The sequence below is a fragment of the Lactuca saligna genome, chromosome 5 (assembly GCF_052625555.1).
Source record: "Lactuca saligna cultivar CGN05327 chromosome 5, ASM5262555v1, whole genome shotgun sequence".
Taxonomy (NCBI): domain Eukaryota; kingdom Viridiplantae; phylum Streptophyta; class Magnoliopsida; order Asterales; family Asteraceae; genus Lactuca; species Lactuca saligna.
The window spans coordinates 21,446,720-21,467,476 of record NC_136421.1 but is presented as its reverse complement, the minus strand read 5'-3'; the positions used below and the strand labels follow the sequence as shown (position 1 = coordinate 21,467,476).

Genomic DNA, 20,757 nt, shown 5'->3' with positions numbered 1-20,757 from the left:
AAGATGATGATATGTAGGGAGGAGCTTTATTTGTATGTTATACTTGTCACACTTTGCTAATTATTAGAATTGTAAAACTTACTTTGCTACTTGTTATAATTGTCAAGCTTTTGGTTATTTTATTTTGGTATTAAATTAATTATAACAGTATTTGGTATTTAATTTGATGTTGTTATGTAATTTTTGGTATAGAATTAGTTATAATAGTATTTGAAATTAATTATACCCAAAAATGCTAATATAAAAAAATGAAAAATATTCTTACCGGCAACACTATTACCGGCGACATAAGTATTACAGGCGACATACTCTTTAGCGGCGACATTGAGTATTACCAGCGACATAAATATTACCGGCGACATACTCTTTAATGGCGACACTGAGTATTACCGGCGACAGGTGCATTAGCGGCGACATTTGTCTTTAACAACGACAATTTGATCAATAGCGACGAAGCAATAGGGGGACTCTTTACCAGCAAAGTGTCGCCGCTATTAGTTTTAGCGGCAACTCCTCAACTCTTTACCGGTGACTTTTGTTGCCGCTAATTGCGCATTTCCTTATAGTGGATGTGTTAGATGATATCATCGATAAGGACCTGATAACCAAAAAAAATATGATTTATTTATTTTGTTTTCTTGAATATTTTTGGGTACATGTGGGTTTGAATCCTGAATTTACCATTGTTGGGACATATATTACAATGATTTTATATTTTTGGTTGTTTATCGGAGGTTTGAAAAGTCAAATAATATCACTGTAAAAGAATGAAAAAAATGATTTTGGGCAAAGCAACGGACTATTATTTTTATGCACATTACTTGTTTTTTTTACACAATTTATCATTAAACTCATGTGAACTATTCAAACTCTATGATTTCGACTGAGTATTGCAGATTAATGTTTATTTTACCGGAGATACCATTAGACTATTTTTACACCATTAAGCTATGTGTAGATCATTTTCTTTGGCCAACATCACGATTCGACATCATCCATAACCATAATCACCGTCCACTCCAACCAACGCCATCCATCTCCAACAACAAACATCACTTTCTATTGCCATCATTGACCAACACAACCATTCAAATCCACCATTTACCATCACTTCCAAGAAAAATAGTCTTCAATCCTTAAACAAATGTATTTACTAATCTCATATGGTTTAAGAAGAAAGGGGAAAAACAAGGATGTGTGGATATGGTGGTTTTCGCAAAGTATTAGGAGCGAAGCGTGTGCAGTGGCATGAGTTAGGAGAAGAATGAAGAGATTGTGAGTTTTGCAATGTTTTTTACCTGAACATGTAAAATGATAATATCTTTCTTCATTGGAATTGTGTTAGCCAACGAAGATGACCGAAAAACTGATGATGAACGGAAAAGATGAAAGTGATTAAATATTAACAAAATTAGTTTGATGGTAAATTATCTACAAAAATGTTGGTTTAATGATGTTTTTAAACAAAAAAAAATAAATAAATTTAATGATGCTTTTTGAACAAGCTGTTAGAGCAACAATACTCGGTTAAAATGATATTTCTTTAAAGTAATTAAAAAAAAATCATTTAGGTCAAAACATTGTTCGGTGCCACTCATTGTTGTGGATTGCTATCTTCATAATCGTCTTTGACAACTATTGTAGGTCACATATTACACAAAGACAAAAGCTGACTGTAACTTGTAATTATTAAAAATCTTCATATAAAACTGGAGAGAAGCCAATTATTAGAAAGCTAAATACAACAATCTATTATTATATATATATTTTTCGTATTGTTGGCACATTCAAATAAAAATTTGGATTGTTTTTTTTTTTTAACAATTAATCTAATTTACTCATAAAATATTCCTTAATTTCATTTATGTCCTTAAAAGGACTTGAGCCCTCAAACTTAAGGAGGAAGAGAATAAAAATTTGGATTTCTTAAACTAAAATAAAATGGATTGTTGTTACTTTCATTTATCATCGGCTCATCAAACATAATTTTTTTTTTCAATAATTTTGCAATAAATAAAACAAATGGCAAAAGTTAACTAAAAGTTATTTAATTATTTAAATCTTGCCACTTAAACGGTTTTTATTCAATAATTTATATATACCTTTAAGTATATTCACTTTATATATATATATATATATATATATATATATATATATATATATATATATATATATATATATATATATATATATATATATATATATATATATATATATATATATATATATATATATATATATATTCTCTTTCAAAAGAACTCTCTTTCCCCCTCTTCCTTGTAACTAAAGAACAAACATCTCACCACTTCTCCCACCCTCTCCATCCTTCTTTTACAGACCTAGAGCACCATTATCTTTAATCCGTCGTCATAATCTATGAAAAACACCTCTCTTTCCCCCTCTTCTCTGCTACCAACAAACAAACACCTAACCACGTCCCTCACCCTCTACATCATTCTTTTGCAGACCTAGAGCACAGTCATCTTTAATCCGTCATCGGAACTAGGGTTTTTAGAGATGTTGTAGTTGAAGAAAATGCAACTTCAAACCTACACGGACACCACCACCTATTCTAGTCGGAAACACCATCACCACCGAGACAACTCTCTAAAAACGCTTATGGCCTTTCAAGAATGATAGATATTTGAAAATCGATTTCATATGCATGTGTTCATATCATTATGGATTTAGGGTTAATGGATTCAAAGAAGTAGACGGTGACACTGAATCAAGTCGCAGCTAAAATCATCCAATATATGGAATCTAAAATCGTGTGTGCCTTGTGTTCTTGGAGAAAATCACCAACCACGACCACCTCTATTGGATCTCCTTGTACCTAGACGGAGGAGATGAATTGAAATAGATGTGCTCTGATTTTCTTGTGTTGGTGTTGATCGATGGTGATGGGAGAAGAAGTAACGGTGACGACTAAAGCTCCAAGGATGTTTCTGATGGTGGCCAGACATAACAGCGACGATTGGTGAGATTTTCTTTTTGGGAGAGATAGATAATTAGAGGTGGTGGGTGGAATTTTCTTTTTGATTTTTTTAATTAAAATGTCTTAAATGAATAATAATAGAAATTCATCAAAACCGCACAAATATCCAAAATGAAAAGACTAAAACATCACCAAAACGTTTTTTTTTTAATCAAAACCATATATTTTTAATAAACATATAGATATTTTTTTTGGGATTTTGTCTTAGATGAAATATTATAAGGTTGCCAATGAAATGGTTGGAACGGATGGTGGAACGGTGAGGCCACCATATCTCAACGCCTTCTAAAAATATCACCACTTCTAAAAACGAAAGAGAAAAAAAAGTTAAAAATAAATATAAGTAAACACAACTCCTCCTGCTATATATTTTAACCAAAACTACCAACTCCTTCGACAATTTAGAAGAGAAGGTTAACGAAATGTCTGTCAACTTCCAGTTCTTTCTCATCTCCTGTCTTCCCTTGCTTATCTTCTTAATCCTATTCAAAACACTTTTTTCGTCTTCAAAACCACACGTAAACCTACCGCCATCTCCACCAAGGTTACCATTGATAGGAAACCTTCACCAACTTGGCTCCAGCCCACACCGCACCCTCCAAGCCATGGCTCAAACCTACGGTCCATTGATGATGATTCGCCTTGGCACCGTGCCAGTGCTTGTCGCATCCTCTGTTAATGCAGCTCGAGAGATTTTGAAAACTCATGATTTAGCCTTTTCAAGCAGACCGAAATCAAAAATCACTGATAAAATTTTCTATGGCTCCAAAGACATAGCTTTTTCGCAGTATGGAGAGTATTGGAGGCGGGTAAAGAGCATTGCGGTGATCCATCTCTTAACGAACAAAAGGGTTCAGTCGTATAGGCAAGTCAGAGAAGATGAGATGTCTCTTATGATTAAAATGATTGGTGAAGCCCATGAATCGGTGGTTAATTTGAGCGAGTTGCTTATTTCACTTACAAATAATGTTGTTTGTAGGGTGGCTTTGGGGAGGACATATGATGGGAAGAAGTTTAAGGGATTATTAGAAAGGTTTTTGGTGTTGTTGGGAAGTTTTACTGTTGGGAGTTATATTCCATGGTTAAGGTGGGTAGATCGGTTGAGTGGATTAGAGGGAAGAAGTAACGAGGTTGCTAAACAATTCGATGAGTTTCTTGACGGTGTTATTGAAGAACATGTAAATAAAAAAGTGGTTGGCGTTGAAGCCCAAGATGTCGTTGATATCTTACTAGCAATTCAAAGAGATAGTATGACGGGATTTCGTCTTGAACTAAATGAGATTAAAGCTATCATCTTGGTAAGGTTTCATTAGATCTTTGACCCTTTTTTTTTTTGTAACGATCATCGGTTGAAGAACGCATAAAACTTGTTATGTAATGATGATAAACAACCATTTATGTTGATCTTGTGCAGGACGTATTTGCTGCTGGAACTGATACTACGTTTACAAACTTAGAGTGGGCAATTAGCGAGCTATTAAGACACCCGCAAACTATGAAAAAACTGCAACAGGAGGCACGAGAAATAGGTCAAGGAAGATCAATGATCACCGAAGACAACTTAGATAACATGCCGTACTTAAAAGCCGTTCTCAAAGAAACCCTACGGCTACACACTCCGATCCCACTACTTGTTCCTCATGAATCGACACAAGATGTCAAACTACTTGGCTACGACATCACAGCAGGAACACAAGTGATCATCAATGCATGGGCGATAGCGATGGATGGTTCCATATGGGAAGAACCAGATAAGTTTAGGCCAGAGAGGTTTTTGGACACACCTATTGATTACAAAGGTTTTCATTTTGAGCTGATACCATTTGGTGCTGGGCGCCGAGGGTGTCCTGGTATTCAGTTTGCCATGGTTGTTAACGAGCTTGTTTTGGCTAATTTGGTGTATAAGTTTGATTTTACATTAACTGGTGGAGAGGATTTGGACATGAGTGAGACCATTGGTCTTACTGTTCATAAGAAGTGTCCTATTCTTGTTGTAGCAACTCCTTGTGTTAATTAGTAGTTGATGGCTGTTTTGGTTTGTTTTGAGTGGAGTTTGAGAGTTTATGAAACTATATACTACTTAAATGTCTTTAGTATATGCGAAACCTATATGTATGGAAAAATGATAATTTTGTATTGATTATACAAGTGAAACAATATCTTCCTTACATCTTGCTTCCATGATTTTACTCAATTCTTGTGCTACGCTCAATTTGACTGTAACAAATGTTTTAAAAACCGTTTTTTTAGTTGAACGGTATGGTGATCGGTATCCAGTTCAATCGGTTTAACCGATTCGACCGCTGGGTTAATCGCCTTTTATATTTTTAATGTTTTTTTTTTTTCTATTTTCCTTCATATACATACATAAATTCATTAATTTGATGGTTACATGTTCAAATATTAAAAATACACATAAAAATAAGTTGTAGATGAATCCAAATACATTCATAACCATAAGTTTTAGTATTTACATCAATCCATATACGTTAAAAAAAAATAATAATAATACCGAAATAAAATATAGTTTTAGATGAGTACAAACACATCAAAAAACTTTATAACATTTACCACATTTTTTATTTAGAGAAAAATAGGTTTGAAAAAAAAATCATGAAAGTTTATTATGTAAATGGTTGTTTTTCAAGTGTTATTATTCGGTTTAACTGGTTCAACCGGTTTATTTTGACCGGTTCAATCGGGTTTTCTAAAAACCGACCGGTTCAAGCCGGTTTAGAAATCGACGTAATACCGATGATAGTTATACCGCTATCCCCCGGTTCCTGGACCAACCGATTAGACTGACAGGTTCAAACCCTTTTTTAAACATTGACTGAAACACCTCTTGCAAACTTTAAAATGTTATGGTTTTAAATAAAAATCGGGTATTAACCCACATATAATAAAAGTCGATCCCACAAAAAGGTTTTATAGATTAAAACATTGGGTGTTACCATTAAGAAATTAATACAACCATAGCAAACAAATAAGAATTACATCAATAAATAAATAAGGAACTTAACAAGTTCAACTCGATTCTCTATCTCATAATACTTTCATCTATCATCTTTCTCCTTGAATACAACCTAGGATCCATGACATTAAAAAGGGATATGTAAGATAATGATGTCTCAAATTATTAACATGAAAAATCGGTTATGTGAGTTTGTGATCCAAAATGTTTCAAATTATTAACATGAAAAAGCATTTCATTCATAAAATAACATTGTTTTAGACCATAAAACTTTTTCAATCATTTTCAAGGAAAGCTCTTTTGATACACATCACAACTATCCTTTCGTATCTTATTATTTCACATCTTGTCATTTCGTATCTTATCATAACATTTCATTTAATCTTTTACAATTTCCAAGGTCAATACGGAAAGAACAAATCAATCCACCAAAGTATCATAAATGGATAAGGTGAATAGAACCAAATCAGTCCACCAAGGTATCATAGCTGGCCAGGGTGAACATAACAAAATTCGTCCACCAAGGTATCATAATAGGACATCTACTTCGTGAAGGGAAAGGTACCTCCCTAGTAGAGTCCTCTTGTGACATACCCCAATTTCACGGCAAAAAAATACCGATTTAGTTTATGCATTTAAAATAAAATCAGAGTAATCTTCAAAAAGATGTTGCGGAATTGGTCTCCAAAACAAAATATGATAAAAATAAATTTATCAAAGCATTTCTTAAAGAAATGTATTTTCATTATATAACAAAATCTCGGGATGTAATGTTCTGATACAGACCAAAAGCATAAACAACATTTTATAAACCTTACAACAGTTATTTACAGCTACTGGCCAATAATCCAAAAATCCCCTTTCATCATCCAAACTATACTCTGGGTCCACTACCTGTAATATAAAAAGTTGAGTGCATTAGGCTTGGTAGCCTGGTGAGCATATAGGGTTTTCAACCCACAAATAACAATAAGTTTATTAATTTCATCAATCGATAATAAATTTATAAATTTCATCAACCAACAATAACCCTGATTACCCGTTCCCATTATCCTCACGTTACGTCCCTAAACACTTATCATAAGGGACCTAGCCTAAGGATCATCATCGGGATAGACTTTACTTCTAAGGAGATTCCTCAGCCATATATGTATGTAAGGCAACCATGAGGAGGATGGAGTACACCAACGAACATATAGTTCACCAACACCAACAGGTTAGGAGCCTGCTAGCGTTCCATTGGACTGTTTAGAAAGGTCTGTGGTCATCATCTATACTCCGCTAGATGACTACATCAACAACAACAACAACAACCACAACAACAACGACATCGAGACCTCTCATCATTTTAACACACACCAACTATTTCATCTACCCATGTTATACCCAACATATTTGTAGATAAAATACATATACAGTTTAAATCATTTTAAACCTGTATGAAACATTTATTCAACACCCCATCTCAAATAAATGAACAATAATTATACACATAACACGTATTTTGTAGAAAATACTTCATATCTATGTGTAAGATGAAGGTGACTACACACTCACTTGATTTAATGATAATCGGGAAGCACTTCGTTTCCTAAAACGATCATTTCTGAGGAAACCGGGAGCTTTAATGAGAATCGGGCCTTGCGTGGTTTGAGCTTCAAACTGAAAAGATAAATTTCTCGGGGTCTTCCGGCACTTCAGGACGTTCTTCGGGTGTTATGTAGGTTCCCGGGGCTTCGGGGGATGTAAGATAGCTTAAAATAGGGTGTAAAGTGTAAAAGTGTGCAAAAATCCAACCAAAAACGGGAGGGTTCACACCTTCCTTTAAATAGGGCGAAGCCTCGCCCAAAGGGGTAGAGGGGACGACATGCGAGGGGGGAGGAGGTGGCATCAGCGAGGGGGGCCAGACGTCATATGCGAGGCGAGGGCAGGTGTCGGTCTCGGATAGGGTCATGCCTTCGGTCAAATCAGCAGGCGGACATGCTTCAGATACGGGGTACCTCGAGAAGTGGGTGATGTGGCCGATACTCGGCCATGCGAAATTCCTCGGTTCTTGTGATTTTCTCGAATTTTATGTCCCAAACTTCAAAAATCTATAACTTTCGCATACGATCTCTGTTTTTGACGTTCTTTATATGCACGCGTACACGAGATTATACTATACAACTTTCTTTTGGACTCCGTCGGCTAATTTTGATTTTATTTTTAATATTATTATTTTAACAGACCGGGACTATATATTCATTAAAAATTCATAACTTCTTCATCCAAAGTCCGGTTTTGTCTGTATTTTTACTGTTGTACTACTATTGATGAGAACTTCAATTCTCGTTTAGGCTGTGTCGGCTAAAAACCACTCGATCTTTATTTCGAGTTTTTAGCTATATACTCCTGTACTGAAACTTAGAAAAATCATAACTTCCTCATATGAAGTCAGATTTGGGCATTTTCTATAAAAAATCTCGGCTTAACGAATACTACAACTTTCATTTAGATCATTAATGTAAAATGCACTTTATCGTAAGATTTGTTTTTATGTCACACAGCATCATGTTGGTTCTATCGCGAAACTTCGACAGGTCATAAGTCTTCGTTATAACTCGGATTTCGATATTCTTTATAACTTCGTAATCCTTATTTCAACCACTACAACTTTCTTCATAGATATCGGCTTTATCTAACATTTATTTTCGACGCTTATTTTTTATCCTTAACTCATTAAATTATAATAAATAAGCATAAAACACATACTAATCAAATAATACATCTTTATTATTTCAAAACAAGTTACAAAGGTTGGCCTAGACTATTACATCATCATTAGTGCCTAGCCTAGAAATACGAGCGTTACAATTCTCTCCCCCTTAGGATGATTCCATCCTCAAAATCACACATTAGCAAAGAAATGCAGGTAGCGACTCATCATGTCACTCTCCATTTCCCAAGTGAGATTTGGCCCATTCGTATATTTTTATCGCACAAGCACTAAATTTACCAACTTGCGTCGCAAATTCTTAGTCTTACGGTCAAAGATTGCTTCTAATTTTTCTACTAAGCTCTTGATTTCATCCAACCTTAATTCAAAAATTGGAACTATGTCGGGAACATCTCCCATGAACATACTCAAATAACATACATGGAAAGTGTTATGAATACCATCTAGTTCTTATGGTAGCTCTAGCTTGTAAGCTTGGTTCCCAATCCTCTAAAGAACTTTAAACGGTCTAATAAACCTCGGACTCAATTTTTCCTTTTTACTGAATCTTATAAGTCCTTTCCACGATGAGACTTTAAGTAAAACCGAATCTCCAAATTCGAATGTTATTGGTTGTCTTTTCTTTTCAGCATAGCTCTTTTGATGATCCTGAGCTGCTAACATTCTTTATGTAATCACTTTCAGCTTTTCAGCAGTCTGATGAACTATCTCGAGTCTCATAAACTGCTTTTCCCCCACTTCAAGCCAGCATGACAGCGTTCGACACTTTTGTCCATACAAAGCTTGATAAGGTGTCATCTTGATGCTCGAGTCAAAACTATTATTGTAGGAAAATTCTACTAGAGGTAAATGTTTATCCCAGTTACCTTGGAATTCCAGGGTACATGCTCTTAGCATATCCTCCAACGTTTGAATCGTTCACTCACTCTGACCATCGGTTTGCGGATGGTAAGCTGTACTTAAACATAACTTTGTACCCAATTCCTCTTGTAGACTTCTCAAAAACCTTGACGGCAAACGACTATCACAATCAGATACAATTGTCATGGGAACACCATCAGCTTTCACTATCTGTTTCACGTAAACCTTTGCAAGCTTTTCCATAGACAATTTCTCATTGGCGGCTATGAAATGTGCACTTTTTGTGAAACGATCAACGACAACCCAAATCATATCGTGACCACTTTTTGTTCTAGGCAGTTTAGTTACAAAATCCATATTGATGTCTTCCCATTTACCCATGGGTACAGGTAAAGGTTCTAAACTCCCATACGGTTTCTAATGTTGTGACTTAACCCTCGCACATGTCACACAATCGGCCACATAATTTGCAACATCGATCTTCATCGTTGCCCACCAGTAGTAGGGTTTCAGAAGATCTTCTTCCATCAGAAGATCTCTTTTGTAACGCCCTGTTTGAAATTACTCGGTTGGAGCCTCGGAAACCAATAGGGTAGGGGTGATTCGGTCTTTTGGGTCCTAAGTTTTATCTGAAAGGTTTTAGGATTAGAACTGTTGAGGGGAGTATAGGGCTTCCCGCCACCTAGGTTTTAGGCTTAGAACTGTTGAGGGGAGTATAGGGCTTCCCGCCACCTTTTCGTGGATATAAAGTTCGTTGGAAACGAACTTAGAATGAAGGAATTCTGACACTTTGTATTTATTATCGATTTTAGCACTTAATGGAAATTAGTGACAAGATGATCCAATGCATGCACGGTGGCCATCACAAGAGTACGCCCAGCATAAGTTGGGGTTCACCCAGCTTAGATAGAGTAAATAGTCGCAGATGATTGGATACACACACCTAGCGTACGAGGAGTATGCCCAACATACGCCCATAGTCACTAAACCCTAATTTTTAGGATGTCGCACTATATAAAGAACATTACACCCTCTAGGTTTAGCCTCCTTCTCATCCTTAAACCCCTCTTCGAGACTCTAACCCTAATAGTGAGAGTGTGACCTTGTAAGGCCATCTTGGAGTGCATTTTGGTGTTCTTGAAGAAAAGTGATCATCTTGGAGTTTTGTTGATCACAGAAGAGCTTTTGGATCTAGGTTCTCTAGCTTATTTGCAAGTCTCAGAAGGTATAAAGTTTCTACCTTGTTATCTTATAGCTTGAGATCTAGATTAGGGCTTGTTAGGTGTTTTTATGAGTTTTTGGACTATCTCTTAGGAGTCGAACAACTCTGGAGCTTAGAGAGAGTAGATCTGAGGTCCTTTCAGATATCTACTTCATAAAACTGCAATCTTGATGAGTATTCTAACCTCATGCATGGATCAAGACCCTTGTAAAGGTCTTAATGGGTTGTTGGGAGCATATGGAGCATGCAAAGGCATAAACTTGCCAACTTTATGACTCAAGACATCTTAATGTACCTAGATTTGAAGTTTGATGTTGAAATCCCGAGTATTAAGAACTTGATGGAAAAGTAGCTAAACAGAGGAGTATGTTGTGCGTACATGTAGGTATGTGCAACGTACACCACTTTTAGTCAGTACGCTTAGCCGTAGTCATCAGTTTTGGGCTTGTAGTGTTTTGGGCCTTAGGTTGGGCTAAGCAATGGACTTTGGGTCTTTGGGCTTCAGTAGGCTATCAGGAATTAGATGTTTTGGTCCAAGAATATGTTGGGCTTAGGGTAAGGCCCATTAGAGGAATTAGGCTCGATTGAGCAATTTGGGCTATTGTTGGACCACTAGTCGGCTTGAAATCCTACCTAGTGTTGGGTTTTGTTTTTAGGATTGGGCTATAGTTTTGGATCATACTAGGCCAGGGTTAAAATGGTCATTTTACCCCTATGCATGGATTAAGGATTATGGTATGCGCCCCAGTTGCTAATTGGGTATATTAATAGATATTGATGGTTCAGGAAGTGGTCACGGCTATAGCTAAGGATTTCTTCAGGAAGCTTTTACATTCGAGGTGAGTCTTCTCACCATACCAATGGGTCTAAGGCACCAAGGTCGTCCCATTTTTTATAGTTGGTATACTTTATGTGTAGAAGTTTGTAGCATTGTTATGCGTTGATATGTGGTAGAGATAGCTTTGACAGCTAGTGGTAGAGATAGCCTTCAAGGCTAGTGGTAGAGATGGACTTCAGTGCTAATGGTAGAGATAGCCTGTATGACTAAGGGTAGAGATAGCCTTTGTAGCTAATCGTAGAGATAGCTTTATAGCCAATTGATATGCGTTATGTAGTAGAGGTAGCTTTTATAGCTAATCGATATGCATTATGATGTAGGGGTAGCTTCATAGCTAATTGATATGTGTTATGTGGTAGAGGTAGCTTTATAGCTAGCATGTTATATGATTTGTGTGTGGGGTATGCTCTAGTAAACTCACTAAGCTTCGTGCTTATAGGTTTGTTTATTGTTTTCAGGTACTCCAGACCCCAAGGGCAAGGGCAAGGCGTGATGGTGCGGCGTGCACTCACCCACATACATTTTGGGGACACTCTAATGTTTGGAATAAAAGTTGTAATTTACTTGTGTTTTAAAGAAAATTATAACTGGATTTCTTAATGTATGACATTATGTTTTCTTATTCTAAAATGAAAATTTTACTTTGAAAATTGGGTCGTTACATTAATCCACTCATCTTAGGTACCCAAATACTATCTTGGAATACCTTACCCTTGGTAATGTGTACCGAACACTAACGTTTTATCCAAACATTCTTCCTTTCGTTCATTTTTCTCTGAAGCTTCCTCCTGAGCTTTCTTTATGCTTTCCACAACTGTTGAGACAACTTCAATCTTCAAAGCTCTTGGCCTTTTCTTTTCTAGGTTTACCTTCCGACTGAGAGCATCAGCGAAAACATTTGCTTTATCAGGGTGGTAAAGTATCTCACAGTCGTAATCCTTGACTAACTCTAACCAGTGTTGTTGCCTCATGTTCAATTCTTTTTGATTAAAGAGATATTGAAGACTCTTATGATAATTGAAAAGTTTGCATTTTGTGTCATAGAGATAATGCTTCCATATTTGTATGGAAAATACTACCGCTACCAACTACAGATCATGAGTAGGGTAGTTCTTTTCATGCTCTTTCAATTGTCTCGATGCAGATGCTATCACCTTATCCTTTTGGGCCACAACACAACCTAACCCAACTCCAGATGCATCAATATAAACTGCAAAGTCTTCAATTTCTTTGGGAAAAGAAAGAATTGGTGCTTCAAATAATTTCTTCTTTAACTTCTCAAAGGCTTCCTTATGCTTTTCACTCCAAGTATAAGTAGTTCCTTTGTGGATCAAAGCTGTCAATGGAGCAACTATCAAAGAAAAGCCTTGGATAAATCTTCGATAATATCCTGATAATCCTAGAAAGCGTCGGAACTCTGTAGGACTCTTTGGTTGTTCCCACTTTGTTATAGCTTCAATCTTAGTAAGGTCAACCATAATCCCTTCTTGGATAACCACATGACCCAAAAATTGGACTTCTTGAATCCAAAAATCACACTTGGAGAACTTCACATACAACTTTTCCTTCTTTAAGACTCCTAACACTTATCACAAGTGTTTGCCAAGCTCGTCCTGACTTTTCGAGTAAATCAAAATATCATCTATGAACACTATCACAGATTTATCGAGGAATGGTTTACAAACTCCATTCATCAAATCCATGAAGGCTACTGGAGCATTGGTTAGTCCAAATGACATAACCAAGAACTCGTATTGTCCATATCTTGTTCTAAATGCTATATTCTCAATATCTTGCTCTCTCACCTTTAGCTAATGATATTCTGGCCTAAGATCAATCTTCGAGTAATAGCTCGAACCTTGCAACTGATCGAACAGGTCATCAATCCTTGGCAACGGATACTTGTTCTTTATTGTTGCCTTGTTCAGTTATCTATAATCTATGCACATTCTCATGCTCCCATCTTTCTTCTTTACGAATAACACCGGAGTTCCCCAGGGTGATGAACTAGGTCTAATGAAATCGATGTCCAATAACTCCTGAAGTTTTTTCATAAGCTCTTTCATCTCTATCGGTGCTAATCGATATGGTCCTTTTGCTATTGGTGTTGTTCCTAGTAACAAGTCTATTCTAAACTCCATTGTCTATCAGGGGGTAATCTAGGAAGATTTTCGGGAAACACTTCTGGATAGTCACACACCACTGGTATGTTGTGCATTTCCTTTTTCTCCTTCTTGGCATCGATCACGAACGCCAAGTATGATGTACATCCTTTAGAAAAGCATTTTCTGGATTTTATCAGGGAAATGATTCCAGAATTCACTATGTTCTTGTCTCTGTACACCATAAGTTACTCTTTTCCAGGCGGGTTTATCCTCACTATCTTTTTTCTTGCACAATATTTCGGCATCATTGGCGCTAAGCCAATCCATCCCCAGAATGATGTTGAAACCATTCAACTCGATGAGTAATAGCTCCTCATGGAATTTGTTTCCATTTAAGTCGACGACAATGTTCTTAATACAACCGCTAACAAGTATGAATTTGCCACTAGCAACTTCTACAATAAGGGCATTATCTTGCTTTTCTATAGACAATGCTAGTCTTTCACCAAATTTATGTGATATAAAGGAGTAATTCGCTCCGGAATCAAACAATAAATTGGTAGGCAATCCATTTACTAGAAAGGTACCTGATGCGACATCAGGTGCATCTTTTGCGGCTTCCAATGTCACCTGGAAAGCTCTGGCTTTTGGTTTTGGTGGGAGATTGGGCTTTGCTGCCTCCTTCTTCTTTGGGCAGTCCTTCAAAATGTGCCCTTCTTCATTGCACCCATAAGATACTTTCTTAACAGAGGTGCATTCATTGGTATAATGCCCAGGCTTTCAACATTTATAACATGTGACTTCTTCATTAGATTCCCAGAGTGCTTCTTCTTGCACTTCTCACACCACTTCGCTTCGGTTCCTCCTCTAAATTTCCTCGAACGAGACTTCGAGAACTTGCCCTTTTTGTTGGAACCTGAAGTTCCTTCAAACTTTCTCTTCTCGCCAACTTCAACCTTGCTGGCGGCTCTCCCCTTAATCATATCTTGAACAGACTTGGCAGCCCAAATAGCTGCCTCCATAGTAAGTGCCTAACGCACTGGCACCGCGTACTCCCATGGAAGTCCCTTTGCTTATCTGTTAATTTTTGTCAACTCATTTGGGACAATATGCAAAGCAAACTCCATTTTTTCTGTGAAGTTATTGGTGTATTCATCAATGGACATGCTTCCCTTGTTTAATGTTAGAAATTGATTTTCTAACTCAAGCAAATTTTGGGTCGAGTAGTACTTGAGCTTGAAATGCACCAAGAACTCTGCACAAGTCATTTGCCAAAAAATCCCAAAAATACAAGCCAAAAATTTTGTTTTTGAAATCATTTAACAAACATAATATTGTCATCATAAAATCAAATCATCAAACATGTACCTGAAAATCTCATAAAATCTATCAACATATAACTGTCTCATATCAAATATCAGAGTAAGCTCCCAGGCTAATAGAGACCGTGGTGTGTGTCATGCCATCAACTCGAGACCTTCCCTTTGCTAGCTGAAGTACCTGAAACCAAAACTGAAACTGTAAGCACGAAGCTTGGTGAGCTCCCCCAAACAACCACATACCATACACATATGACATGCAACTAGGAGATACGTGCCCTGTCCATACTCATGGAGATATGGGCCCCGCCCACACTCCACTAACTAGGAGATACGGGCCCCACCTACACTCTGCTAACTATGAGATACGGGACCCATCCACACTCAGCTACTCGAGATACCGACCCCGCCCACACTCGGCTGCTAAGAGATATGGGCCCCACCCACACTCAGCTATAAGGCAGACATACAAGTATCCCACAGACAACAAGTATAACTAGATCTATCATTGAGACTTACATCATAATCAAAATCCGCAGCCATGAATAAATATGAGGTAATGAAGAAGATACATACCCATAACCACAAGAGGAGCTGCACATGCCTCCTCTGTTGTCAACTGGAAGGCTTTTCTCTTCGCTAGTGGCGTCTCAGCCCGACCCTGACAGCTATCTGTGATCCTCAATGTAGCAAGGGCGGGTGCCATCACCTTCCCTACTGCTGCCAAACTCAAACACTGGGACCTCTTATGGCCTCTCTGATTGCACTGAAAGCAAATCAGATCAGATAATGAGGTGGTAGTAGTAGTATAAGTAGCAGTACAATCTCTACTCACATGTCCTGTTCGGCCGCACTTGAAGCAGCACGAACTCCTTGCCCTGCACGTCCCTTCGTGCGACCTACTACACTTGTGCAACGGCCTCGGCCCTGCTGGTCCTTCCCTCTGGAATCTGTCTTGGGCTTCTTGCCCGAGCCCTCCATGCCAGGTTCCCACTCTGGCTTCCCCTTCCTCTCCATCTCCAATTCAATCTCTCTTTCTCTAGCCCTCGCTATCATATCATTCAACATCTTGCAACTGGATCGGCTCACAAAATGGTGGATATCACTCCGAAACAGCTCATGATATCAAGCCTTTTTCATCTCTTCGTCCACCGCATACTATGGAACAAGAAGGGCCCTCTCCCTAAACTTGGTGGTAATCTCCGCCAAAGTCTCTGTCGTCTGATGGAGGTCCTAAAAGTCCCTAGCAAGCTGTTGCACCTCAATGACGGGTGCAAAATCGGCCTTGAACCTAGTCGTGAAATCACCCTAGGTCATCACATCCAACACATCATCATCACCAATAGCTCTCCCAACCTCTTCCCACCAATCGCGTGCCCTTTCCTTCAGAAGACAGGATGCCATTCTAACCTTGTCCCCCTCGGGACATCTGCTGGTACGGAACGCATTGACTACATCTTCCAACCATCGAGTACAAGCAATGGTGTCTCGAGCCCCATGATAACCGGGAGCTCCACAGGCTCTGAACTCCTAAAAGGTGAGTGTGCGCGACCCCATCATGGCTGCCACCTTAGTGCGGAACACGCTCAATCTCTCATCCGTAAGCTCCAGAATACACTCCTTGATCGAACCAAAGATCACCAGAGTCTTCTCAAGTATAGTGCGAGTGATCTATGAGGAGAGAAACTCTATAGTCTGCTCATCTAGCTGCTCGGCTCCCGAGCCTGAAACTGATCCCTCACCTAAACTGCCAACTGCTGGTCTAGGGCGTAGAACCACCATTCTAAAAACAGATTATGAAAAAAACGTCAGAATACTGATATAAATCGAGGAATCATATGTACTACAAGTTTTGTGGTCTTGTCTTATCCTTCCTTGATTGGAGTACTGATCCTCTGCTTTTAGTAGTACGGGCCCATACTACCTTCCACATTTATTCGTACTTTCCTCAAGAACTGCCTTGACTCCACCAAGTCCCTTCTGCTACTACTACTGATCTCACTTTGAACTCTTCCTAGGCTTGCCCTAGAGAAATCCCGACCCACTCTCCGCTATCAGCTGCATAAGAAGTCTCGGCTACCTCCCCTAACTGGTTCGTAAATACCATTACATATCACTATGACTAGGTAATTCTTCGAATGAGAGGTCCTACCCTACAACGGTTGGACTCAAAAAAGAGATGCGCAATAGAGATAGACCTAACCTTCTGAAATTATCTAATCCTTGTAATGTGTAACGTAACATATTCATTTACTAGTTAGTAACAGATAACTAAGACTCCTAAAAGCACAACGCAAACAACATTCGAGCATCGAGTGCACATAATCAAGCGTATACTACTCAAGCTATCATACTGAAAATCTGTACTAGCATGCATGTAACGATTATCTTCCGAGGTATAAATTTATTTAAATTCTCAAGTTTTATTTTGGGCTATAATAGAATTGTATATGAGAGTGGGCCTTTTTTTTGGCCAAGTTATAGCCTGCCCATAAGCCGTACACGGGGCGTAACCCGTTGTATGCTGGGTGTAACGGCTAAATGAAGTGTGGGGAGGAGAAGCGTACGCGTAGCGTACCATAAGGTATGCCCAACGTACTAGGCCAGAGGAAAAACCCTAATTTTAGGGTTTGAGACGTATTTAAACCCCATTATAGCCTCCCATTTGGCCTCCTCACTTATCCTTCACCCCCAGAAAACCCTAGTTCATCCCTTTCTCCTTGTTGTGTGTGTGTATGTTTGATCTTTTGGGATCATTTTTGTGAAGAAATTTTGGAAAGAATAAGAAGAGAAGTGGAAGAAGGAGAACTTGAGTATCTTGAGCTCAGAGATCTTGGATCTTTCCTTCATTTAGTATTCAAAAGAGGTATAAAGCTTCCAACTTTCCTCTTGTAAGTATAGATCTAGGAGTTTTTGGAAGTTTGGACCTTTTAGGTCCAAAGGAAGGACCTTTATCATGCAACTTCATTTTTGGAGCTTGGGATTGCTATCCTTGAAGCTCAAGTTTCCCCATAGCAGTAAAGTTTCGATTTCGAGGCTTTCATGAAGCCATGCATGAGATCTAGCCACCTTCTTGGTTATAAATGGTTGTTTTTAGAAGTTTGAACTTAAGGGAGTCTTGTAAACCATCAAGTAAGCAACTTTATGGTTTAAGATGTGGGATAAGACCTAGATCTAGGATTTTAGCTTTTGAGTCGGATTATTAAGCACTTAATGAGACTTTTGGTTTAACAGGGTTGTACTCTGGGCGTACAAAGAGGTATGCGTCACGTACAAGCCAGCAGCCAGTACGCTCAACGTACCTTGGTGTACGCCCCGCGTACGTTACCAGTTTGGGCTTCGGGCGTTTGGGCCTCGGTGTGGGTTGAGTTTTTGGAATTAGGGTCTTTGGTCCTTAGTGGCCTTCAAAATTCAGTTATTATGGGCCAAAGATTAGTATTGGGCTTGAGTAAGGCCCAATAAAGGTCTTTGGGCCCAATGGAGCAAATTGTGCCATTAGTGGGCCTTTAGTGGGGCCATGGATGGACTTAGAAGGAATTAAGGGTTTTGGGCCATGTTGTGACCCATGCCATAACAGGGGTAAAATGGTCATTTTACCCATAGGAGAATCCCTATTCTGATTTAGTATTTTATTTTCCGTGATAGCAGGGAAGCAGTCGGAGCAGTAGTCAGGGATATCTCATTCAGGAGTTCAGCAGCCAGCATCACGAGGTGAGTTTCCTTCCAGTAGGAATGGGTCTAAGGCCACAATGCCGACCCGTTTAACTAGTAGTAGTTTCTGTACTTCGGTCTGATGCAGTAGTTAGAATTTTTGATGCCTTCGTGGCTCAGACAGGGTTTATGTGTTATGTGTTCCGGGCTACGGCCTGATGGAGTATGCAGCTGATGTGTTCATGCTAGTTGATATGTTTATTCTATGTTATGTTATGCTCAGTTAGTTTCCAGACTTCGGTCCGAGGCAGGGGCAAGGTCCCAGTCAGTTCTGGATTTCGGTCCGATGCAGTTAGTTCTGGACTTCGATCCGATGCAGGGGACAAGGTCCCAGTTAGTTCCGGGCTTCGGTCCGATGCAGTTTTTGGACTTCGGTCTGATGTAGAGGGAAAGGCCCTGGTTAGTTCCGGACTTCGGTACGATGGAGTGGGCAAGGCGCAATATATGTTTATATGTTATTGTGTGGTATGTGGTAGTTTGGGGGAGCTCACTAAGCTTCGTGCTTACAGTTTCAGTTTTGGTTTCAGGTACTTCCGTGAGTAAAGGGAAGAGCTCGGGATGATGGCATCGCACACATGACAGCATCAGTTTTTCGTGGCAGTTGATTTAGTTTTTCATTGATATGTTTTGATTCAGTCTTGATACAGTTTTCTTGTGATACATGTTATGGTTTTGAGATACTGACGTATGGGTTTTATTTTATGGTATTGAAATGATGATTTTATTAATGATTAAACAAAAAATTTTGTGTCGTATTTTGGGATGTTACAAGTTGGTATCAGAGACTTGGTTTGAGGGATTTGGATACGCTTTTGGGTGTGTCTAGAGTCAAACTAAGGAAACGGTAAAAGATTTTCAAGGAAAAACATTTTCAAAAAAGGATTTTTTTTTTGAAAAGAACTTAGAAAGAAAAAGAGTTTGATAAAGAGTAAAAGGTGTGATGTGTGCGATCAGCCGAGCTCAAGTAAGTACTCCCAAATTACCCATACAAGTTTATATTAATTTCAGTTTCAGTTCTAGATCAGTTCAATTTCAGTTTCAGTAGAACAACATGCTATTATAGGACTAAGGATCTAAGAGGATGCCTTATGTGTTTCAGCTTGATAGGAATTGCATGCTAGTAGTGAATAGACAATAGTAGGATAGCCTGTGTAGGTTATGCCTGATAGTATGAGCTTAGCATTATATGCTAGTACAGTTTCTTGCTATGAGAATAGTTTGCATGAGTATGTTTCCTTTATCCGAATGTTGCTTGCTTTGTGCTTTGTGGGGCTCTGAGCAATGGGAGTTAGCCATTAGGTGAATACGTCATGTCACATGTGGTCAGGATTGAATAATCTCAGAGTGGCGGATTTCACCCTATTGCGCAGCTCTCGTTTGAGTCTAATCGTTGTAGAGACGAGTCTTTTACTCGAAGGATTATCCGAGCCTCATTGCATGTGATGGTATTTAGGTGGTGGCTAATTGGCATTATAAGGAGGCCTTCAGTAGCTGAGGACTGTTTGGGTGCAGTCAAAGGTTTCCCTATGGCAAGCCTAGGATGTGAGTAGCAGAAATCAATAGTAGTAGCAGAGTGACTTGGTGGAGTCAAGGCAGTTCTTGAGGAAAGTACAGATAGATGTGGAATGTAGTATGGGCATGTACTACTGAAAGTAGAGGATCCATACTCGAATCAAGGAAGGCTGAGATGAGGCTGGAAAGCGTGTAGTAGCAGCGATCCCATGAGATATTTCAGTGTACTAATGTTTGCCATGATTTGTTTTCAGAATGGTGGTTTTGCGACCTAGGCCAGTAGCCGGCAGTTCAGGTACCGGAGAGGGATCCGGATCAGGCTCGGGAGTCGAGCATCCAGATGAGCAGACTAGAGATTTTTTCACTTCTGAGGTGACCCGTATCATTCTTGAGCAGACTCTAGTGATCTTTGGTTTGATCAAGGAGGGTATACTAGATTTGATGGAGGAGAGACTAGGCACGTTTCATGCTGAGATGGCGGCCATGATGGGGTCGCACATG

At 38.7% G+C, this 20,757-nt stretch overlaps 1 protein-coding gene across 1 annotated transcript; it reads left to right on the top strand.

Moving 5' to 3' along the window:
* Nucleotides 1-2,257: 2,257 nt before the first annotated feature.
* Nucleotides 2,258-5,166, top strand: LOC145048880 (cytochrome P450 Tp4149-like). The gene is made up of 2 exons (XM_078997509.1): nucleotides 2,258-4,296; nucleotides 4,413-5,166. The coding sequence occupies exons 1-2, from the start codon at nucleotides 3,421-3,423 to the stop codon at nucleotides 5,013-5,015; spliced, it is 1,479 nt and encodes a 492-aa protein (XP_078853635.1). The 5' UTR covers nucleotides 2,258-3,420; the 3' UTR covers nucleotides 5,016-5,166.
* Nucleotides 5,167-20,757: the final 15,591 nt, after the last annotated feature.